General features: G+C 44.1%; 1 protein-coding gene across 1 annotated transcript in view; it reads right to left on the bottom strand.

The window, feature by feature from the left end:
• Positions 1 to 24,608, bottom strand: part of DOCK5 (dedicator of cytokinesis 5) — a 54,258-nt gene that overhangs the window by 4,175 nt on the left and 25,475 nt on the right. The window contains exons 28-50 of the mRNA XM_031043285.2: positions 22,715 to 22,809; positions 21,991 to 22,069; positions 21,380 to 21,480; positions 20,265 to 20,323; positions 19,634 to 19,788; positions 17,954 to 18,039; positions 17,260 to 17,416; positions 16,713 to 16,753; positions 16,516 to 16,606; positions 15,846 to 15,965; positions 15,080 to 15,169; positions 13,883 to 13,987; positions 12,719 to 12,860; positions 10,296 to 10,377; positions 10,039 to 10,123; positions 9,235 to 9,321; positions 8,889 to 9,065; positions 6,918 to 7,001; positions 6,052 to 6,189; positions 5,782 to 5,948; positions 4,914 to 5,091; positions 3,020 to 3,158; positions 1,492 to 1,607 (exon numbers count right to left, since the gene is read on the bottom strand). Coding sequence (XP_030899145.2) covers positions 1,492 to 1,607; positions 3,020 to 3,158; positions 4,914 to 5,091; positions 5,782 to 5,948; positions 6,052 to 6,189; positions 6,918 to 7,001; positions 8,889 to 9,065; positions 9,235 to 9,321; positions 10,039 to 10,123; positions 10,296 to 10,377; positions 12,719 to 12,860; positions 13,883 to 13,987; positions 15,080 to 15,169; positions 15,846 to 15,965; positions 16,516 to 16,606; positions 16,713 to 16,753; positions 17,260 to 17,416; positions 17,954 to 18,039; positions 19,634 to 19,788; positions 20,265 to 20,323; positions 21,380 to 21,480; positions 21,991 to 22,069; positions 22,715 to 22,809 — 2,574 coding nt within the window. The remainder of the gene's footprint in view (positions 1 to 1,491; positions 1,608 to 3,019; positions 3,159 to 4,913; positions 5,092 to 5,781; positions 5,949 to 6,051; positions 6,190 to 6,917; positions 7,002 to 8,888; positions 9,066 to 9,234; positions 9,322 to 10,038; positions 10,124 to 10,295; positions 10,378 to 12,718; positions 12,861 to 13,882; positions 13,988 to 15,079; positions 15,170 to 15,845; positions 15,966 to 16,515; positions 16,607 to 16,712; positions 16,754 to 17,259; positions 17,417 to 17,953; positions 18,040 to 19,633; positions 19,789 to 20,264; positions 20,324 to 21,379; positions 21,481 to 21,990; positions 22,070 to 22,714; positions 22,810 to 24,608) is intronic.

The raw sequence follows: 24,608 nt of genomic DNA on the forward strand, positions 1-24,608 counted from the left end.
TGACCTGACTTCAAGTCAAAGCCATTTATTTGTCCCTCTGTCCTGTTTATCAGTAGAAAGGCACTCAAATAATTTCCTTATGGTTTCAAAATTCACCTACACTTATCTTGCTGGCTGGATGAGTTGCACCAAGTAGGGGTCAGAAGGATGCAAAATGCTTCCAGATCAGAAAGGTACAAGGAACTGCATTGAATGGCAGCAAGTGAAGGTCTACTAAAGCAAGCCACAGCCTCCTGCCCAGCACAAGGGCTTGCAGGATGCTTCTTGTGCTTTGCTCTAGTGGGTTCTTCCAAGAAAACCCTTCAGAAAATACTTTTACAGTCTCCCTTTAGTGCCTCTGAATCCTTTTCATTGGGCTGCAAGCCAAGGTCAATGTTGCAAGCCAGAACATGTCAGTAATTAGTTTTCTTACAAGACTCAAGGGAAGAAGGCTCTTTTATTAATCCTCTTGAACCAGTGACTTCCACAGCATCCCTCGAGCTGTCATAGTGCCACCATTCACACCACCTACAGCAGCTATACTGCCTCTTCTCAGTCAATCCTGACCAAATGAAGGGCAAAGTAGAAAGCCCTCCTATTTATCCCATGCTTCAAGGCTTTAGGCCAGTGTTGTATCTCTAACAGAATTAAGTGATCAGCAGGTTTGCTGTCTTCCTGTGCTGTCAGAGCAATCATTCTTTATGTTCTTTTTGGGCAAATTCCAGTTCATCTCACTAAAGTACTCCATAAATCCTCTTGGCAAATTGGACTGGGGAAGACATCCAGCCCTTGCACAGTTACAAAAGGATGCTTTCTTTTGCTGTGCACTGGTAAGCAATTACAGTCTCCTGTTAGGAGCACTAGTTCAGGGGCAGATGAAATGATTCTGACACAATGATCAGAGTATTTGAGCATGAAGTATCTGCAAGCTGTTTGGGATCCCCTAGTATAAGAGAAACATTAGTTGAGAGCATAAAAAAGTGGCAATTTGATGTTCTTAGAAGCAAACCAACTTCATGAACTGGAGAAAAAGGCTGTGACTAAGATGATGATTTAATACAGACTGGTTTCAGTGATTAATACATTGACAAATTAGGTTATTCTAAGCTGAGAACTCAACAGCAGACATTTATTGTTTCCAAACATGTGTGAACTCTTTTCCCTTCTCTTCCAGGACCGGATGACAGTGCTGGGTTTTGCTGATCCTGCTTTTGAAGCATTTCAATCATTGTGCTTGCTTGTTTCCAAGTTTGTTTCTTCCCACCCCCACACACAGTTTCCCTATCCCAGGACAACAGAACTCCCACTTGGAATCCAAAAACAAGGGATTGCATTTGACAGCCTCCTCCTGAAGCAAAACCCCCTCATCCTTCTGTGGTTTCAGGGAGTGAAGCAGTAAACCAAGGAGACAAGTTTCAAGCAGCACCACCCTAGAAGCAGCTTGGAAAATTCCACTGGTGTCTGTGTCTCAAAAGCTGTTTTCCAAGGAAATGTCAGCTCTCATTTCCTTACCTCCACAGAGTTCCTGGGGTTGCTGTTCTCATAGGGCTTGCTCTTGGGCGGAGGGGGAGGTGGGGTGCTCTGTAAGCCAGCACTTGCCAGGCCATCAGCTTGCAAGGAGGGGAAACCTAGAAGCAACAACAGTAATGAGAAAAGACATTCGAGTAGGTGGAAAAGGGACAGGAAATGGGATTGGTCATGTAGAATTCTAAGCACAAGATATTAAATGAGTCTCTCTTTCGGTCCGTATCCAGTTCTCTGCTAAAGCAGCTAAACCTGAATGGGTCTGTCAGAGTGGAGGCACAGCTGGATCTCCCTTAAGTTCCAAATGCCCAGAAGAGTTCTATCTGCATCCAGTGAATCTAAGCTTCTGTGAAAAATGCATGCCTGAGAGAAAACTGAATCCATTATCACATCTGCAATGCTCAGTGGGGTTTCCTTTCAGCCTGGGCCTCAACCTGAGAATTCACTTTGATTTTAACTCCAATTGATGGAGCAGATAAGGACTAAACTTCAGAAGAATTCCTGCTACTGAAGGCAGCTAAAACTGCCTGCTAAGTACAAAAGTGAGGTTTCAAATTCCTTTCACTGCTCTTTCTCCATGCAGTATTCCTGCAGTTGTTTGTGTTTCTGGTTGTCTCCCCATTCCATCCCAGTCTGACATGTAGTCTTTGGTTTTAATCCTGACATGTAGTCTTTGGTTTTAGTCCTCTCACAACAGTTTTAGGCTAGTTCAGTTCATATTTGACACTGGATTCTGGATTACATCCTTTTAGGAGGAAGGACAGTCAGGTCCTATGTATGAGCTTCAAACAGAGCAGTAGAGTGAGAAAGGCAAGAGCAAGCAAGGAAGCTGTGAGTGCTGACACCACAGTTGTATTTTTACCTTAGCTATGTTGATCTGTTGTTTCAGAGCTTACTGGATATGCAAGGAAGGGAAAATGCCCATTTTGCTAATGATAAACTCCACCTCTTTCAGGTGTCACATTTATCAGCTGAGCCTCCAAGCTCTAGAGCAGCTTCTGGAACTTTCTGCCACGTGATGGGAGTTACTGTCCATGAATTACCAAAGCCTCCAGGGCTTGCTGGGAGAATCCAGCCACAGAGCTGATGAGAAACACCATGTTGGATTGATGCAGTTCCACCCAGTGAATCCACAGGAGATACCCATCTAGTACGTGCTGTAACCCCCTGACCTGATGCATTTACAAGCATCTACATTAACTGCATGTGATGTTCTCCTTGGGGTTTAATATACCTTCCCTCAAGTCAATACAGGAGGAAACAAGAAAGAAACTGTTCTCTGGAGTTCATCTGATATACTGATTGCAACAAGTGATATGGAAGTCACAAGTATGATTGCAGTGCCTTTGATAGCACTGCCAAACCCTGTTATCTGACCAAAATGTCTGCAGATATTAGGAGCCCAGAGTCACTTTCTGTGCAGTACCTCAGAGCAGTTCCTCCCTCCCTCCCCAGTGAGTTTACCTCAGCAAATACACAGCAACTCCTACTATTGCCCTGAAATAACACAACTTACTTTGGGTTCTTGGGGTTTTGGGAGTGATGGGTGGTGGGCTTCGAGGTGTTGATTGCTGGAGCGAGGAACCCTGAAGCAAAGTCAGTCTGTTGTCTCCTAATTGAAGACTCTTTGGCCTTTGTGCTTTTCCTGACGTGCCCTGGTTGAAACAGAGAGTAAAGAAACCCCTTAGAAGTCAGCTGCACACGTGTGGGATAACCAGACCTGTCACAGAGGCATCAACACGCTCCAGAAGAGCCATGCATAGACAGAAAGGTGCAGTCAGGTGAAACGTTAAGAGTGAAAGCACGAGCTGAGCCATGTCAGAAGGCATTCACTGTGCTCCTATGACACATCCAGCTCTCTGTGGGACCTTACTAACTGCGTAGCAATAGTAAACTGCTTTTAATGACCTTAGTGTATTAAGTGAGAAGGGAAGATGTCTGGCTAAAGAACTGCAGCATTTGACCTGCAGCTCTGTGAACAGATTTGGAATGGGGTGTTTCCAAGAAGAAAACATGGATGAAATTTGGGTGCAAGTCAGGACCATTGGTATCATCCAGCTACTTAGAAACAAGACTATTTCAGGCTTCACAGAGCAAACCCCTTACGTATGGGACTTGGGAAATACTGTCCCAGTTCCTTCCAGTGTCACACACGTCCTCTGTGCTCTTCATTCAAATGAGGTTATCTGAATAACAGTGTCCCAGTGAACTGGTTGACACCATGGGCATTCTCCCAGATCTTTTCCCTTCAGTTTTACTTCATCAAGTGATCAGCAGCTGATATCCCAGTTTGTGGCTTAAACCCATTGAATTCAAGGGCAGCTCTTGCAGAGGCAGAAGGCCAGGTCTCATGAACCACTAACATTAACAACCACAGGCTTTCCTCTGGGGTTGAAAGCCTGTCAATACCAAGTGACATGATTCTAGAACCACCTTCCCCCTTCTTAGAAATACTCTGCAGGCTCCAAGTGCTGGCAGCACCACTCAGATCTGAGGAGAATTCCTGAATATATAAGCAGCATAACCTGTTCCTGCCAGATTCAGCTGAGGTCTTGGGAGAAAAGGGGAAATAGAAGAACTTGTGTTTCTCATTGTTTATGAAGCCTGTGTTAAGTCAAATCAGTCTCACTGAATCACCAGGTTAACTACTCAGATGCCCAATTCTCCCATGCTCTCTGACAGGGTAACACAGTCTTTGCATCAATCAGGGTAATACTCCAAGGTCAAACAACTCTACTTCTGGGCTGAAACTTATCCGTTTGTATTAGGTGTTCGTTCTAAATCCCACTGCCAACCTCAATGCCAAACAGCTCCACCACATTCCCCATTACAACACTCCTGTGGGGATATACATTCTCTTTTACTCCTCTTGCAAATGATCTGCTCAAGGAGTAAACACTCCTGCCCTCCTGCAGGAGGTCTGCAGCAGAGTACACACTGGAAGACCAGTTTAGCCAAGTCCCAAGCTGGTGACCTAAGTACCAGACCTTCTTCAGTCAACTTCACTGTGCAGTGGTGCTGACTGATACAGCTGAACATCTGGTTTGACAGCTGGATTCCTGGAGTGGGCTCACACTGTCTGCTTGCTCCAACAAAACCACAACAGTTCTACATGGGACTGAGTGCATCAGAGTCCTCCACTCCTGCAAGAATCAGGGGCACTGAGAGCATAGATGAAACCTCAGTGCCTCATGCTTCCAGTGTGCACCTAAAGCCAAGCTGCAGTTGGGTCTGTGACACAAGTTTTCCACATAAAAAAGAAAGCCAGAATGACTCAGATGACCAAAGCTTTTGGTATTTGAACCCCTCCCACTATTTAATGAAGTTCCCAATGACAAGCATGGCTGATGGAAACACTCAAGGCTCCTGCTAGGGATTGTACTAGTGATAGGTTTAAAGGGCTTTTTTACCATTTTGGAAGTCAGTTCCAGTTCTGGCTCTTTCTCTACAATAACCTGAGACTTGCTAATACTCCACTCCTTCCGCTTCAGTTTGCTAATCCGGTTATCACCATCATCCTTCATGGGCAGCTCCTCAGCTCTGGAAGCTGTTGATATTCTTCTCTCCAAGAGAGGTTCCAGAACAGATCTGTGGCCCACAATGAGAGTGAAAAGACATGAAACATTAGTCCATGAGACATGTAAAGTGCTGTCTGCTAAAAGCTGTGATCTCTTAGCTTGAATAACAGATTACTGCAAAACCTCAGCTCTGACCAAGGTTTCAGTGAGATTTGTGCTCCTAAGTTACTGCAGACCTGCATTTTCTGCTGAACCTTGCCACTGAGTCTGCTATGTGACCTTGAGCAAGTCACCCAGACCCCTTGGCTGTCACAGATGCACACTGAATGCACAGAGAAATGACAGCAGGAAATCTTTCCATGTGTGGCAGCTACAAACAGGTAGGAGGAACAAGTACCATACAACTGTGCACCTCTTTGCAGACCCCATCAAACTAAATCACCTTGCAGTATCCTACAGCTGTTTCCCAGCATTCCTGGGGAAGAAACACAGTGTGCATCTGAAATACACTGCCTCCATTCCTCTTCAGTATCATACAGGTAACTGGGACTTCAGAAACAGTCAATTCCCAAAATTATCCCTAGCTGAGCTTCAACCCCCCTATCTGTAAACAGGGATAACAACATTAGCTTCCATTTAAAGTCTGACATGTGTAAGAATTCCTTTTGTGTATGGAATAAATCTTTTTAAGAGTAACTAATTCTGTCAAAGGCATTTCCCCACTCAAGTACATCCCATGTAAAAGCTGATGGTTACTCACCCATCTGAACCTGGTCTGGAAGAAGTGCTATCAGATGATGTGGAAGATGAAGAGACCACAGAAGAGGCCACAGATGTGACAGAGAGCCGTCTCAGCGTGGAGGACATGATATAGGGCAACACCACAGAGCCTGACCTGCTCTGCTTCCTTTCGGTGAGGGAGGGAGGCTGCAGACAAACAGGCCTGTGATAAGTCATGTAACACTAACAAGTGGGAGAGGGGAGAGTTGTGTTTCTTGAAGGCAGGACACTAACAGCCAGGTATGCTTACCAACGTGATCACACCATACTGCTTCTCCACCTTCTTCTTCAGCTCCCTGAAGCAGGCTGTCAGTCTGTCATGCAGAGGCTTCAGCTGCTCGGTCAGCTTCTCCCCGTGGATCCTAATCCCTTCTGCCAATAATGGCATCTGAAAAGAGGAATAAAAAGAAGCTGCAAAAGGACAAATCAGCTCTTCTGTTCCAGGAAGGAATTTTCTATGTATGTTCCACATCTCAGATACACTTAAAGGATGTAAATCAATGCAGTTTGAGTTTGTAGAGGCAAAAAAAGCAGCCACACAGTAAGGAAGCTCAGCCACTGGCTCGTATCTTGACTGTCTGAGCTCCATGTGTTCAAGCAATGTGAACACTTTCCCCACCTACACCTATGGCTCTCTCTTCCCCACTCAGATTCCATATTCTGCTTGAGAAAACAGAGCATGTTACACGTTAGGGCATCACTTCTTAGCCCCTAAAGCTGTGTGACTGTGAGGTAGCTTTAACTGGGCCCTGTTGTGTAGGAATATATAGGGTTGCAGTCTGCACTGCAAGAAAACAGGGCAGTTTTTCATTGCTATGTAGGCCAAGAGAGACAACATTCAGTGCTCAGACTGACAGAGCATCAGCTCTGATGATTTCCTGAAGAGGTAAAAGCTATTTTGTGACACTCATGAGGGAAGCATCTATGCCACATTGGCAACTATCTCAGAACAGTATTTTAGAGCAATGTAAGGCACATGGAACACTCCTGGCCACGATTCCAGAACACAGCAGCTTCCAGATTGTTCTTACAGCATTTATCTCCATTCTCTCCTCAAAACAATGCTGGAAGAACATCAGCACATACAGTGCTCCCCCTTCCTTCCCTCTACAATACCTGTAGAGCAATGAGTTGCTTGAGCAGTTCAATTTTATCTTGATCTTCAGGATGCTCTTGAAGATACTTCTCTGTGAAAAAGGCCTGAAAGCAGAGACAGAAAATGAGACAGACACTACATTTCTACAGTTCCAACTCCTCATAAACCAGCATTGATGTGAATAACCCACGTTACATCACTTCTTGCACAAGTGCAAGTAGCAGATTCCATCTCTTGCGTTCTCACTTTCAAAAGGCTCTTTTATTTTTAGCACTCAGTGACCTACAGTACATGACAACCACTTCAGCAACAGAAAGGTGAACAAGGCATCTCCTGCCTGCAACTTCCTTAAGCTCTGTGATTGAAGCTCTCAAGTACAATGTGTATCACATGAAGCTTGTCACAAAAACACAGTAGAAATACAGGCTGCATTGAGATATTTGACTCAACAAAGCACCTTTAGTCCATGCTTCTTATGTGTTCAACCTTTAATCAACAGAATCTGCTCTCGGTTTAAAGCTGAACAAACACAAGTACTCTTTTCCCGGATTGAAGCCTTAGAATGGTGCCAAGTCACATTAAGTGTGTTGAAAACCTATCACAATTCCTGGTCAGGAGAACTTCAGTTTCCTTTTTCCTAGATAAAACTCCTCATCATTTTCCATCTGGTTTGAGAACACATCTCTGATGTATTTCAGCCTCTGCGTTCCATTAACCGGACTGCATGTACCAGTGGTTATAGGCCTAGAGGTAGGATTCTGCAAGAGGCTGATGTCAAGAGGAGGTCAGCCTCTGGAAGGACTGCTGGGTAGGTCCCAGAGGATTGTTCTTGAAAGTGTTTAATTATTGCAAGAAGAAAGTGCACGTTAGAAACACAGACTTTGGCTTTTGGCTACAGTGAAACGATTAAAACTCAAGATTTTAGCCGCCCACAAAAGCCAAATGTTCTGCACTGATCTTCAGCTGAAAGAGGAAAATCTGAAGCAGAAATGAGTGTTTCCAGATGTGGTTTGGATACTTTGTGTTTCCTCGTTTTAACTGCTCTCCCACTTTCGTAATTCTAAACTTTATGTCAACCTTAATTCATAAAGTGGGAGGGTTTAGGGCCAAATTCAGCCCTGGCAAGGTATATGCAACTGCTCTGGAATCAGCAGAGTTAGACCCCAGATAAATCAGACCCTCTCTCATATAACTCTTGCACTTCATTTCATGTGACTGGAACACATCTGAGTAGAATTAAATGTGTTTTAACACCGTCCACTCGGTTTATGGAAATAAGCAATGTATTTTGTGCTGGGAATACCATCATCAGATACTGGGAGTAAACACCTTAAGTTAAACATCACGGAAAGGGAAGAACATACATTGTTCAACTGAAGTCAACTGAATCACAGAATAAACCTGGAGAGAAAATACTGCTTTTTTTCCTGGAATATCTGCTCTTTGCTGCAGTACAAAGACAGATTATCTGCTGGAAAGAGAAATCCTCATTTGCCTCACCACTCTATAGTAGTTCTATGGGGAAACATGAGCTCTTTTGCTTTCCTTTGTTACTTGCGCTGTGCATGGGGCTGACCAAGCACCTCAATGCCCCCATGAGGTAGGATCATGTTATTAGCACTGCCATAAATGAGGCCCAAAAGAGCTGGATCATTCATTTCTGTGGCAATGCTCAGCACTAAAACTAAGCTCTAAAGATGTGGATGTTTCCCACCTTGTCGTCTAGGGGAGATCTCTCATCTTTGCTCTTTTCTCCTCTTCTTTGAGCTCTGAACACACAGATACAGCTACAGAACGCACTGAGTAGCAGCTGGAAACTGAACTTGAAATCTCTCACAGAATCATAGAATCAACTAGGTTGGAAAAGACCTTTATGATCATCAAGTCCAACCTTTACCCCCCCACTAAGCCATGTCACTAAAGGCTTCAATCCAGGTCTTCCAACACTGCAGAGGTCAACAGACTGAGCTCCAGACAAAGTGAAAAAAGACCTTTTCATAGTTGGTATATCCTCCCATCACTGCTGGGTCCACAATCCCATTCAGGAGCATAGAGAGAGGATGCACAGGAAGACTCCGGTCCCAGACATGCTGCTGCACGATGTTGCTGATCTTCTCATTAGTTAGCTCCATCGTTTCTATGGCGTTCTCCAAGGGGCTGATCTCTTCCTGATGGAAAGAAGAAACAGAATAAACCTTCATCTGCCTCCACTGAATATGAAGTTAACTCCTTGTATATGAATGGCAGCCTAACAGTGGAAGAGCTAGTTCTCCTCACTGTTGCAAGACTTCATGAAAGATTAGAAGGGATTAGACCCAAGCCATGTGCAGAACTCACCGTTGTAATCTGTTTGACTTCAAACCACTTGAGGATGCCTGGAAATGAATATGCTGTTGTGTAGGTTGTCCTTTCTATCCACATGTTCTAGTTAGAGAAGGGAATAAAATTCCAAGATGTAAAGAAAATATTGGTCTTGCAATTTAATTCTCTTCTGCAGCAGAGCACAGAGGCAGGCTTCCAGAACGAGCTGGCAGCACTTACACAGTAATCCTGGGGTGGAATCCAGGGGGGCTTGCATGAAATACCAACTCTATTGCAATGGTATCAACGCTAGCAGCAGCAGGCTGTTACTCTCCGTGTGGACCACTACTAGCAGGCCTGCTACTATGGCATATTTAGTGAGTTATATGCAACATGCCCAAACGCTGCACATGAGCAACACTACACCTCATAGGTAGCAAGGACAAAGGTGATGACACTACATCCAAGGCTCACTCTCCACTTCAAACCCTAGAAGCTGGCCTGAAGTTGAACTGATCCATCACGGTTAGTGGCTGGCCTCCCAATGGATGTCTACATCACTCACAGCACAACAGTTACGGATTCCAGATCAAGGCTTTTGAATGTTACAACTTCAGCTGTAGAACCCCTTGACATTATCACATTGGCTTTATGTGAAGATTGCCATGTGAAGTACAGCCCTTTGTTCCTCCTGCATTTTTAATACCAAAACTCCATTGCCCAGGTGGAGGGGAAATGTGACAGTGCTGCTCAAAATGCCACCAACAAAATACAGGTATAGAACTGCTTGGTCATAGTTCAGACACTCAAGACAGATGGAACTGACAGCAAAGGACTCACAGCAAACTCGTTGTCTGGATCTTTTTCTCCTTTCCTGACTGGTCGGGAGTGTGTGAACTGCTGCACCTCGTTTGCTCTGTAGTAGCTGGAAAGAAGCAGAGTACATGGTGAGTTTTCTCACCTCCCATCCTCCTTACATAAACCAACCAAGTTTAAACTGGACTGTGAAAACATTTACACAGGACACAAAGGCAGCTCCTCCTCTGTGCCTGTTGAGAAAAATACAGAGGAAAAGAGGGAAAAGGAACAGAAATTACTTTAAGATCTGCTCAGGAACAGGTTTATCTTTATAATTAGGCGGCAGGTTCATCACAGGCTTCACAATAAAGCATTGCACATCTGAGCAGCTATAGTTAAGGATGAAAAGCTATTGGAAACCAGGAGAGGGAGGGAAATACCCTCCTTGTTTTCCTCAAATATCAGAGACTTCTCAACAATTCCCTGTGTTCTTGTCACGTTGGAAGAAAAATACTTCCTAGTTCACCAACAACCATGAGCATTCTATTGCTTCTTGCAGGTTGTCCTCTACTTGTGAACTAAAAGCCACAAAGATAAGGGCTGTACAAATACTTCCAACTACTGAAATTCCCTGGCAGGATGCTTGGGAAGCCTGGATGCTACTGATTTCTGCTCTGGAGACAGGAAACAGGATTCTGTCCTAGCTTCTGTAATGGATGCATTACAGAATGTAATGTCTGTCTCTCTTCTCTCCCTCAGCAGCCCATGGTTGTCAGATTCTTCCATACAGTGAAGGAGCTCCTCCTTCCCTCCCACTTTTTAGATGGATAAAGCTAACTGAAGAAGTTGGCTGGTTTGCATCAGTGAATCTCTACTTCATCTTCAGCTTTTCCACCTGTGAACCATGACAGCAAAACCAAACTGGTAATAGCATCCCTAAACACAACAGCTTAACAATGTTGTTCCTCCAGAGTGGAACTGAAGGCTTTACAGAAGTAAAAACCTTCAGGGAAAAGCAAAGCATGAACAATTTGACTCTCATTCACAGGTTATTCCTGTGAAGCACCTGCCAATTGCACCCTAAAGTGGGCAGGGTAGCCCTATGCATCCTTTATTTCACTGAGGGTAGTTCTGAACAGTACTGGGAAAGCAAAGACATGGTCTTTCTGCCCACACTGATGAGCCAGCTGGATACCATTCAAATCAGAACCCAAGCCCTCATAGCCATGCTGGATCAAGCACTGAGCCCAAGCTAACACATTCTTTCCCTCAGGAGAGCTTATTAGCTTGGGCTTCATGCCATGCTAAGTGTGCTATACAGCTTCTAGCTCAGAACTGGTGGAAGACTCCTGTTCAGGTGTGTAGGTATTCCTCAGGATGGTGCAGAGCCCACCTGGTACCACCAGGACCCCATTCTGAAACGACCAAAGGAAGAATGAGGCATTTGATCATAAAAGAGGGAAGATTAGAAGCAAAAAAGAGCCTGAGACAAAGGAGGTTAAAAAAGCACAATATTAAAGCACACTGCAGAGCCACCAACGCCTGCCTAACACAACAAGAGATTTGGGCACTCAAACCCCTCATCTTTTCTGAAGGTGTTTGTAAGAGTCCGAGAAGAACCTGTACCAAATCCAAACTATGCAGCTGCTCCCCTTTATAATGGGGCTATGCCAAAGACCCGGAACCAAACACCCCCAAACTTTTGGAAGAGTTCAGATCTGGATCCAAATTTTGCAGTTCAGGTTCATCTTGAGCCAAACCCATTACAACAAACACAAACAGATGCTAAGGAAGTAGCTGAAACAAAGCAGCAACAGAAGAGGCATTTTTTGATACCAAGTTTGGTCTTGAATGACTTTTAATTTCCTATGTGGATTTAGTGCTTGGCAGGCTTATTGCAAGGGAAGCATCTGGTATCACTGCTTGAGTCGTGCCTTTGTGCACAGACTTTTAAGGCCAAAATGGACCATCAGATTCTCTGGTCTGGCTTGTATAACAGAGGCTGGAAGCCCAGTAGCTTAGTTGTTACTGATACACATCTTCCAGGAGCATGCCTCCTGTCAACTGGAATCACAAACCTCTTGCTAGGTTGCATTTGGTCATGCTCACAACTGGGACAAAGAGGATCTTAAGCCTTAAGTGTGCTCTGGGACACACAGTTTGGAGTTCCACCAGCATAAGGAAAAAACAGTAATAAAACCTTTAAAAGTGCTGTTCATCCAACAACTTCCACCAGCAAAATCACATCACACTGCTTACAAATGGCTTTGAGGGAATCAAAAACCAAACCAACAGCTACTTCCTAAATACTAGTTCATTGCAAGCAAGAAGAGAACATACTTCCACTTTACATCTCACTTCCACTGCCTGTGTTTCACCTCTTAACCTAGAAGGACCAAACTGGACCTCACCTATCCTACAGCAGTGAACATCACCTGCTTGAGAAGGTGGCATGAGAAATCCTGACCTGCCATTTGTTAAGGTTTCATCCTAACAGCAATTTATTTAACTCTGACAATATCAAGCTCTCTTTTTCACTGTGTTTTAAGGTCACTACTGCAGTGCTGGATAGGCTTATTTTCATGCCAGTCCCTGCCTTCAAGGCTCCCCTGGTGCAGTAAGTTCCTTGCTTATTGTTGTTGTTTTCCAGTTCTAGGAATTGGTTATTCTAGGCAAGAAGCAAACCATGAATGTGCCAAAATGTACTTGAACCAAAAGATACACTGTTTAGGAGAAGACTTGATCTCTTCTCCTGGAGGGGCAGTGCTGGTCATCTTCTCTGCACTAGGGAACTGGGTCAGCAGCTTCAGGTTGAAGTCCTCCCTTCGTTCATACTCTTTGCCACGATAGATGAAGATCTTATTCTGTGGACAGAAGAGAAGGAGAATTATCAGGAAACAAAGCCATGAGCAAGAGCTTTCCAAACACACACAGAATCTCAGGTCTAGTGTATATGAAAGGCTGTCTCCTGGCTTACCAACCAGAACACATGAGAAGAACAGGAGCAAGGCCCTGCAATGGTAACCTCTTATTTGCCTAGGAAGTTCACTGTTCCATACTATGTTACTGAACACGTTTGTCCTTTCTAGCACTCTCAGCACATTCAACACATGAAATCTCAGGCAGGGGGCTGATTTTAGGGAAGATAACATGTGGTTTCTGGAAGGGATGGATTCAAAGCCATGACCTGGAGATGAAAGCCTCCGATGCCAGCCGGTTATACAGTTCCAACTTAATACATTTCTCTTTTATTAAGCTTGGCTTCCATTTAAGGCCAATAACTTCTAACAACTGCAGTCTGAAAATGTGAATGTTCCTTCATTCCAAATCATAATCAGGAATATTTTCTAGCGTGCTGCACCCTGCCCATCTGACTCACTTTGGCTGGATTCTTGTATTATAGCTAGCATAGATCCAGCAATGCTTAGCAGCAGTCTCAAACAGGAAGCACCTTTGCATTTCAATCCTTGTGTGTGGGACAGACTCTCATTAATGTGCTTGAGCATTGAAATGATCCCTGTCCTGAAAATAAGGTTAATTCAGGCTGAAAAGCAACAGGATAAATTCTTTACAAGCTACACATTGGCACAAATATGTATATATGAATGGCAACAATCCTATTTCTGAGGAAGCCTCCGGGGCACAAATACAAAGGCAGATTCTGTTTAAGTCCTTCTACTTAAACCTTACTGCAACACACTAACTTTCTTAAAGCTGGTAACACAAACAGATCTGGTCTCTTGCTTGTCTCTTTTTATGCACAGAAGTGTTTTTAAATACTTAAGGGATTTCTCTCAAAGGAAAAGGAATTTGCATCTTGGACGCTCTGCAAAAGTACTTTCAGGGTACCCACCAGCCCAGACTGTGAGTGCTGCAGCATCCTTACCCGGAGGAAAGAGGGGAAGCCCTGACCATAGTATCCAACAGCGAAGTACTCTGGCTGCGGCCTCATTGCCTTCATGATGTTCTCATAAAAAGTAGCTCGTTTCTTCTGAAAAAGAAGAAGGCTTCAGCATTTTCCCTTTGGAGCATTCAGGGACATGGTCAGACTGTAGCAACATTCCCAGTGCAACTCCTGATCCCTTAGTTCTCCCCTCCAGAACACATTTTACAACTGGGCTTTGATAGAGTGTCTTGTACTTATCCATTTACTTGGTTAAATATTTGGTTTTCCTGGGCCAGAATCAACTTCACCTCCTGGTGTGCAGACATGAGAGCAGTGCCACAGCTTTCAGGACACCAGGAGGATACTGGAAACCCTGAACTACAGCAGCACAAATTACAACTAAATATGTTCTGAAACTGAGCAGGCACAAATGGTGACAAATGTCAGAGAACTGGCAGAAAGAAAACTGGGCAGATGACTCTCATATGAAAGAACATAAAGACCATCTGGCTTAACATCTTTAACGGCTAAAAAACATCATCCAGAACCGAGATGATTCTATAGTGCTGTGTTCATGCACAGTAGTTCTACCACAGAATGAGGTGATGAGATTTATGGAGCCTGAAAATACCCTGTGCAAATGTTACCTTACGTGATTAACCTCTGTGTATGATGTTGCCATGCTAATTACAGGGTCAAAACCACACAGTGAAAAAAGAGTATGAAAATATTCCTCTAATATTAAGCTTTACAAACCCATGGAGGTTATGTTGGTTTGTCATAGAATCACGGTTTGGGTTGGAAAGGACCTTAAGATCATCCAGTTCCAACCCCCTGCCATGGGTAGGGACACCTCACACTAAACCATGGCACCCAAGGCTCTGTCCAGCCTGGCCTTGAACACTAGGGATGGAGCATTTACCACCTCCCTGAGCAACCCATTCCAGGGCCTCAGCACCCCCACAGTAAAGAACTTCTTCCTTATATCTAACCTGAACTTCTCCTGTTTTAGTTTAAACCCATCACCTCTTGCCCTGTTGCTACAGTCCCTGATGATGAGTCCCTCTCCAGCATCCCTGCAGGCCACCCTCAGACATGTCTGTCTTTAAGATAATGTATTTTGGGCTTATCCTGCTCAACAATGTTAATTTAAGCAGTCAGCAGAGAATGGAGAAAATGGAGAAACAAAAGTCTTACCAGGAGATTCCCAAGTCCCTCATAATCAAAGACCTTGTTTTCATACATGTCAGCCAACTCTTTGCTTAGTTGAATGGCTTTTTCCCACATCTCCATGGAGGGCGAAGGGAGGCAGGTGGGGGAAGAAGAGCACAAGCAACATAAAAGGCTCAGTTAAAAGCATTCATTACCAGAGATAGGTAAACAAAGCATTCAGCTGATTCTCATTCAGGCAGCACTTTCATGCACTGCCAACTTTCCCTCTGCCTCCACACTCTACGTTTCTTGCAGTCATTACAGTCACACAGCTCTTTTGATTTGTAGATCTGAAAGTGATTTACAAAGGTTTCCACTGCTACTCATAGAGAAAACTGAGGCACAAAGAGGTGGAAGGACATGTCTAAACTAAACAGCAAGGGAGACAAGCCCAGGTGGTCTCCTCCTACACTAAAACTTCATTCACTGCATCACGCTTCCTTGTGTTTGTCTCATTTAGCTCTGGTAGAACCATCTATCCAAAGTGCAACTAGCATAAGCTCAGTATCAGCCAGACAAGCCGTTCTGACTGCAATGCAAAAGCCATTACCCAGAAAAAGAAAGGGAAACACCAGTTGGTTTTTTCTCATCTGTCCAGTATCTTGAACAGGGTTTTCATGTCCGATGCCCTAAGCATCAAAGGCCCATTATGGAATCACGTTTGCTCTTACTGTTGAAACCAACTTCAGGCAGCTCCATTCCCCAAGGCAGGGATTTACCAGTGAAGTGTATGAACACTGCAGACACTCACTTTGCCCCTGTCGAAGAAGGAGATGATTTCCTGGTAGAGTTTCTCCTTGAGCTCCTGCTGTGAGTAGACACAGTAGCTGTCCCTCTGCAGAAGGTGAGCGACACACGGCTCCTCAGACCACTGGTACACAAGAGAGAAAGGCAAAGCTGAAAGAACCGGAGCATTCTGAGATCAACACATCCTTGCAGTGGACACTCAGCTTCTGCAGGGATGCATCCAAGACAAATCCATCAGCCACGCAAAGGGAGAACAAGGAAGGTTTGCAGGTAAATTCTATCTGCAAAACTGGTGTGATTTTGGCTTAAGGTTTTATGCAGAGCACTAACTAGATGTGCAGGCTCGATTCATCTGTGGAAGAGGCTGACAAATCCAAATTAAGACTGCTTAGGCTAATGCTTGTTGCAGTGTTCACACAGAAGTGGGAAAAAACCTCTACTATGACCCCAAACACGGACATTTTCTCCCAGCTCACTACACACTCTGTTGCACCAAGAGTATGGAACAAATTGATGCTAACAACACTTTATTTCATCCCTTTAGCTGTAGTCAGAACTAGGGAATGCAAACTCACGTTAACAAAACCAGGTGAATTGCTTATTCTGAGCTATTTGCACTTTGTTTCAAACCCAGACCCTGACAATGGAAACTGCAACTGGCTTCAGTGTAATACCTGGAGCAGCTCTGCATGCAGGAGGAGAGTGTACGCTGCCTCTGTGTAGTTCTCACAGTCTGTGTGCAGGTCCCGGAGTTTATACAGATACCTGAGGAAGTAGAAAGCAGTTGTTGATGTGAAGGACACTGCATCAGTGTACAGGACACCAAGAGAAACAGGCTACACACAGAGGTTTCTGGAGGGAAAGAGCCTACCTGATATAAATGTCCTCTCGTTTCTTCTCCTTATAGAAATTCTGCCAATAGAAAGAAGTCAAACTTTCATGCTGTGAAGCATCATGGATTTGTGTGATTGTCTCTAGCTGAGTAACTTCAGCATCAGGTTTATGGATTGCAAAGATCTTTGCTGTCATTTTAACTACTTTCATCTACCCCTGCAACCACCCCTTTAACATGAGGTGGGGCTACCATCACCTCTAGAAAGGGAGGGAGTCAGAGACAAAGGGACTTGTCTAAACATATACAAGCTCTTTGCAGTGGAATAGGGACTTAAGCCCACATTTCCCAAACTATCAGCTAGCCACCTTTCCTGCCTGTATTTCAGGGCTTCAGATTACCATGTAGACAAGGACTTGATTCTGGACTGTATTTCTTTACATTTTATAGCTGTCGATAGCTGGTAGCCTGATTTGGGCCCATCATTAACCAGAAATGGCATAAAAAATAACTTAGAATCCTACAAAAACACAAAATTCCTTCAGAATGCACAAAAGCCAGCTCAGTAAAGCAGCACTCCCCATACCAGCACATTGACAGTGCAGCTCATGCGGTTCTCCTTGCTCTCATCATGCATGATGGTCCTGTAGTCCAGCAGGTTCTCCAGGAGGCTGCTCACCAGCAAAGCAAACACTTCTCCAGATGCAGAGAGGTATTTATGCTTCCGACAGTGCTCCAGGAGGCTGCAGATACAACCAGAGGGACAGAGGGGTAACCTCAGGCAAGGGTTTGAGTGATGATAAGTACAACCTCAGTGTAAATCACTCAAACAGGCACTCAGCTACGAGTCAAATACACTCCCTTAAGAGAGACTCTCATAGTGCCAAACAGCACATCACACCCACAGACCTGAGGTACCCCAGGCAGGCAGGTCAAAGTGTGTCTTACTGATCAAAAACCTGGGTTCTACTCTTGGTGTTAAAAGGAGGCTCTGATTCTGCTTTAAATCCAAGCCTCCTGTTCCCAAGCTTTTCCACTTACAAGCTCCCTATCAGTTTGGCACCTGCCTCTGGGCTTTCAGTGCCAAGTTTAGGGTAGCTGTGCAAGCTGCTGCTCCAGTATAAAAGCATCATTTTAAGGCAATCAGTCTCAGAATACCCACATAGCATTAAGATCACTGTCTTCCTGTTCACTGCAGTAATGAATTACAGGGTTTCTGCACTAGAAAAATAGCCAACTGAGCTGTGAAAAAGAGCCCACATGTGCTTTATGAGACTTACAGTTTCTCCAGCAGGATCTTGTACTGTTCATCCCCTCGGCCACCCTCCACTTCCTGGTCCAGCTTGGTTATCAACTCATTTTCAAACTGAAAAGGCAAAAAAACCACAGCAGCTCTCAGGACCGTGGTCTGAGCATTAGCAATGCTTGTGGCTGGTGTCTCTGAATAGCCCCACCATAAGATGCTGGTGTTACAAGCCCAGCTAGAGGACACTTTCATTGCTGGACCACATTAAAAATGGTACAAAGCAAGACAAGATTGGACCAAAGAAATACAGTCCTCCCTCTCTCAACCCACAGTCACCAGGAAGTCATGCTCTGGGGTAGCTCTTCCTCTTCTCCCCCACCAGTAACAGTCCAGTTTTGCTAGGATGGAGAAGCATTCTAACAGCCAGCTTACAGCATGGTCATTCCCTCACCCTACAGAAACTGAACTACCACCATCAGTTAAGGGCAAGTCACAACTCTTCACCCATCATAAACACGTGTAACTGCTAATTAAAGCAACTTGTCATGATGCAAGAAACAAGTCTTGTGTGATTATCTGTCTAGCCATGAAGGTATGCCCTGTTATGTGCAAGCAGATCAAGTACACCGTCCCAGCTGTAGCTGTAGCTAGTATAGAAACAGCACTGGAATGGAAAATCCATGCCACACACATCCTGCTTCCTTCTACTGATTCCAAAACCCCCAAGACCCTGGGGCCAACCACACCAAAGACGAATGACCCCAAGGGAAGGAAGATCCCATATACACACTGAAGCTGGGGTCTAAGCCGGTGTGAGGATGGTGCTTAGGGAGATGCACATCACATTTGACAAGAGTCTGAAATGCCAAGGTGGCTGCCTTTTGGATGGATGGCTTCTACCCATCTCCAGGGAGAAGACTGTCTACAGCATAACTACAGTGTCCCCTGCCTGCCAGTTGAGATGTTAATGTCTGATATCCCCAGAGGAAGCTGGAAGAATAAATCCTTCAGAACTGCAGTGAAAACTTAATCTCAGGGCAAAAGTGAAGCTCCTCTTTCTCCTTCCTTACCCTCTGGTGCTTTCTCAGTAACAATACAAGGTAACTTCTGAAAGAAATCAGCACAGGGTTGGAATTCAGGGATCTAGGTCCCATTCCCAGCTCTGTCCTTTTACTTCTGTATCCTCAAGCAAATTGTGTCTGTCCTTTGTACCCCTGTTCTCCTTTCCATAGTGATGGCATCAGTATTCATAAATGTGCTGTCAAATCTGAAGTCAATGAGGGATTAGTCAGGACATAAGCAACTCCATAGTCCTAACACTGGCCTGTCCAGCCATTTTCTGTAGAGTAACTTACATTTACTGCCAAAGATCTGTCTTGGGGGAATTTATACTGTTATTATAAATGAAAATAGACATTATCTTTTAGAGTACTCTCTTAGGGGCTTCAAATTGCTTCACAATGTAGATGTGGGCATTCACACATCTGCAAATGCAGAAAGCTATGGAAAACAGGAATCCATTCATTATCCAAGTCATGCAAAGGTAGCCAGGGACAGAAGAGTCCTGACTCCTAAAACCACAGGAACTTCTCAAAGTGTTTGGCACGAGGCTTGTTTTGTGTGGGGTTTTTGTACTTGGTTTCTCTTTGTTTGAATGTTCTCCTCTCCTTGCCCAGTGCAGAACATCTGCACTGAAGATACCAGGCTCCCTTACCATATGGAAGTTTCCATTCCCACTGAAGTTGAACTCGCACTGCATCATATCAAAGAAGATAGGAATGGTGGCTTTCCGTAGCTCCGGCTCTGGGACCAGGGTTACCTCCAGGATTGGGCCTACCATTGCTGGAATGAACTTTATTTTGTGGGGACCTGCAAGAACATCAAAGGCAGACACATTTTAACAGCAGGATTTGGATATTCAAATGTTTAAGCACATTATTCCCATACAGTAAAGCCCATAAACGACAGACATTCTACTTGGAATGTGTATTTTATATGGATAATGGCTACTTAAGGTAGAATCAACATGTACAGCTCTAAAATACAGTAGTCCAAGGAAATAACTGAACTGAGCTGCACACAGTGCTGCAAATCACAAGGGCTCTCTGGAAAATCATGCCCTTGACATTCATATGGCAGCACATCCTTTAAAGGGAAGCTAAGAAATTCTCTCAGCAGCTTCTGCAAGCTATTCACAGAGAAAGGAAAGAGATTTTGTGTGCTGGAACAGCTGAACCTTAAGTGTATTTCCCCACATTGAACATGAGCAGCTTTCATAAAGTAATAAAGGATGTGAAACACAGCTTGGGAGCTTGGATAAAGACAATTCTTTAGCTGGAACTCACCCAGGTTATACCACATATCCCTTATTTTGAAGCCAATTTCTTTCCTCATGTCCCCATACCTAGAAAAAAAGTGTTAGAAAGAGAAAGCTGAAAGAGGCTTGAACACTGGAATTACCTTTCAAAGCTGCTGAAGAAATGAATGGCAAACCCAAAGATCTACTACCCTCTCCTTAAAACAAACAGCACACACAAACCTGAATACACTGAATAGCAACGGGTCTCACAGACTGTCTTCCCCACTAAAGGTCTACCAAGAACATCCTCATTATTGCAGACCTTTTGTTAGATGTTCACCTCATCCTTTTAGTTCCTTACCCTGCCCAGCACTAATGCACAGGGAAAGAGAATGGCCATGTGCCAATGTGACAGAAGACTGCAGAGCCCCCAAGAGCAGAACAAAGCTGCAGCCCTGCTGCTTCATGCAATTCTACTGAGGGTTTTGCTGTGTTTCATGGCTTTCCCTAAAGCCTTAACTGCTGTTATCGAGTCAATGCAAGAATATTGAATCACCAGGCATCCTAAAGCTGTCATTACTGCAGACAAAAGATGGCAAACATTAACTGTGTATGCCCTAGCAAAATTCCATATCAAGTCTACAAAGACATTTAGGCACTTGATTCCAGCTAAATGCAAGGAACAGCTGCTCGGTGTCTGTGAATTTGGCCACATTACTAAAAATGACTCCTTTTGGGTTGATGAATGACTCTGAAGTGCTCTTCTTTCAAAACACAAAAAGCAAAGAGAGGGGACTAGGAAGTTGCAGAGCTTTTAGGATTCTTACCTACCATCTGTAATGGAGGAGGAACTGCATAAGGTGTTGCTTTGGGAGCTACGGCAAGACTTCTATTGCAGACCTTACAGTGGAAAGAATCTTTTGGCAAGGTGCTGAAGTTCAGCTCAAACAACTTAGGATCTACCTAACCAGACTGATATCCACAATGTAAAGACCTGATACCTGTCCTAGTCACACCTCCTCCCTTTACCATCATTCATTAAGCAAGTACTTCTACAACGCGCTTCATCTCATTGTAAGGTTGTGTGGGTACGTCTGGAATGGCATCAATGAAGCTTCTTCAGAGCAAAGAAACCTGGAAACTTAGTACATGGAAACTCACTTCTTGATAATTTTGTTGCGTTTGGCTTGCGAGAAGGTCTCCAGCTGGAGGGATTCATGAGTGAGAAAGGCCACTGCCAAATGGAAATAGTTGTTCCAGAGCTGTGGAACAGAAACAAGTCTAAAAGAGGAGAAGACAAAGGAGAAGCAACAACCAGCTACATCACAGCTACACAGCCCCACATGCTGTAGTGTTAATGAGGAAGGGGACCCACAGTGAGCTGGCAGCTGAGTGTGTTCCCAGTCATCACAGGCAAGTCACAAGCATCCAGCAACTTGAAATCTCTCACTCCTTTTAGCTTGTACTTGCCAACTAAAGGCTGTGACAGTGTCATCCCCACACAGTATTTTTTCCTCAAGCACACATCAGCTACAGTCAGCACAATGATAAACTTGACCTTGGAAAGCCTGCAGCAGTTGTATTTACTTGCAAGTTATTGCTGCACTAACCCCAGTTCTGTCATTCAGAGCTGCTCTGCATTCTCCTGCTTTGCTGTGAAAGACTACAGGTATTTTCCATCTCTGCACACCTCTTAACAGGGGGTTTATTTGTTCTTCCTGCCTTTCAGGATCAGGGTCCATAAGAAAATCCAGACACAATGGAACTATTACCTGGAGTTCAAAACTGGTTTGGTCCAGAAAGAAACGGTTGAGTACAGAGGTAAACTGGTTCACTGCCCGTAGGAAAACCCTGGAAGAGATAAAACCATCAAGTAAAAGGTGGCTAACATTGGAGCTATGGGTTTAGGACTCCTACATGTAAGCTCAGGAGATGAGAACAGATGCTCGCTGCTGTCTCCTGGATAGGAGATTTGAGCCACGCTTTGCTACCCAGCACAGCAGACAGCAAACCAAAGCCATTCAAATTGTACAGACTCAGCAGAAGAATGACTCACATAAGGCCACACAAAGCCCACAGCAGAGGGCAGAATGAATGTGAGCAGTTCAAGTTCACAGGTAGCACACTAAACCCTAAACCACTCATGTCCAGCTCTAGCTTTATGTTTCCCATATGATTCCCTTAGAATTGAAACCAAAAAAGGCTTCCTTGGTTTATGTTGTGCTCTTCAGCAGATAAGTGAGTGGCTGAAAGACTGCATGGTTTTCACTGTGTGCCTATGGGCAGGAGAAGAAAGATTTCCAGTTCCAGCAACAGAAATGGCAGTGCAAGCACTGCAATTTACTGCAATCTGATTTACATCACCCTGAAAGTGTAAAGAGAACAAGGCTTTGTGACCCCAGGGACTCCCAGGCCTGCTCGTGTGACTCCCCCTCCATTCAGAAACAGAAAGGCTCCAAAGCAGTAACAAGACTTAAAATAGCAGCAACTCGGTACCTGCTCTGCATCATATTCATGACCATCCAGTCAGCTGCATAGACGTTTTTCCCAATCAGATCCTTAAACATAATGAATGTTTCCATCAGGAAGTCCTGTTGGAAAAATAAAACCCACAGCCCATCAGGTTGAACATGGTCATCTTTTATCCACAGGAAAATACAGGGAAATGCAGATGTTTCCATTGCATTGATGAACAACTGCACTGATTAGCAATCAATGCACTGTAACTCCTAAGAAGAATCTCTTATTGTGTGGGTATACCCCAATAACTAAATTATTTCTGACATCTCATCCATTCAATTACAGAAGGAGGAATAATCCCACAGAACATGTTGAGCTGTTTAATGAAATCTGCCTTCACTGTTTTGCATTAAGCTGTGTTGTAGGGAGCTCTGGTGCACAGGCTGGATTAAAAAGCAAAACCAGTATTCAAGGACTTGTTTCCAAATGGCTGAATGAGGACAGTACAACAGCAGTACCTTCCACAGAGATGGAAATTAGAATGTATTTCCCCTTCCCAATTAGTTAAGTCTTTTCTGGTCCAGTTTCAGAAAGAACATTTAAACAAGGTAGAGAACATGCTGTCAGACACATAGTTTAGAACATTACTGAAGGAAAAGACTTGTTGAACAAACACTGAAGTGCTCCAAACAAAGCTGTATCTCACCTTAAGATGTGGGCAAGGCAAGATTGAATTGTAGAGTAAGAAAACAGGAAAAGGAAAAAGAGAGATAAGCAAAAAGAGGCAATATCAATAGTATTGATCTCTATATTGTGGTCTCTACAGATATAAATGGTACCTATGAGCATATAAATGGATTCTGTTCCCTACAAAGACATAAGCATTCAAAAATGAGAGGGCCACACAGAAGGTCAGATGAGACATCACCACCTGGCAAACATCATCAATCAATCAATCAATCAATCAATCAATCCATCCATCTGCTGAGCTGAGAAGCTTTCTCTAGAGAATGGCAAATGACATTGATGTAGAGAGAGAAATGGGCATTTGGTGCTGCCTCAGTAAAAATCCCTTAGGCACCATTAAATCAGAGCTTGATGGAAAGGTCTGGACCTGACATGGGGCACCTTGAAGGCATGAATCAACTTCTAACAGTGTTAAACCAACCAAGTAATGATGCCCTGACAGGGCTGAAAATACCAGAGCAAACTCGAACCAGCAACAACAGCAAAACCAAACCCAATTATTGCAGTAAAGCCAAAAGCAACGTTCTATGGGTGTCCACAACTACTGCACCCTCACAAACATGGGCTTGCTTCAGAAGACTAAGGATTGCACATTTCAGGAAGCACTTGTCTAGCCTTACACTGGATAACAGAACAAGCCAGTCTAAAACTGGATGATGAGTGCTCAGCAGACAATGCAGCCTTTTAGATGCAGAAGTGATAAAATGTGTGTCCTGTAGGTGGCTATGTTGCCCAACAGATTGCAATTCCAACTGCACAGGGAAACGGAGATCACCTTGCCATCCAAAATGAATGGCAAACACTTTCTTGTGGGTTTTGATCTGGCTTTTAGAGGAAGAACACAACTCCAGGCCCTTCCTCAGGCAGTATTTCAATAAGCAAGCACTATTAAGTTGCACAACAAGGAGTAAAGGGGCAAAGAAGCCAGAAGAGTTGCTGTGTCATGCTTCAGAGACTTGCGTAAGTACTGGGTTTAGTTCTTGTTCTGGGCAGTCTGAAGGAAAAGCTGGACACAGCTGTTAATTCTAAGGGCGTCCAGAAACATAAAACCTGAATGTCTCACCTGGTTTCATACTGAAAGTCTCTGGGGCCATGAATTGGACACAGTTTTCAACACAAAGGGAACTATTTGCGTTGCTGCCCACTAAAGCAAGACTAAAGCATTTCAGTAAAATCTAGAGGA

This window comes from Melopsittacus undulatus, chromosome 18, assembly GCF_012275295.1.
Source record: "Melopsittacus undulatus isolate bMelUnd1 chromosome 18, bMelUnd1.mat.Z, whole genome shotgun sequence".
NCBI classification, from domain to species: Eukaryota; Metazoa; Chordata; class Aves; order Psittaciformes; family Psittaculidae; genus Melopsittacus; species Melopsittacus undulatus.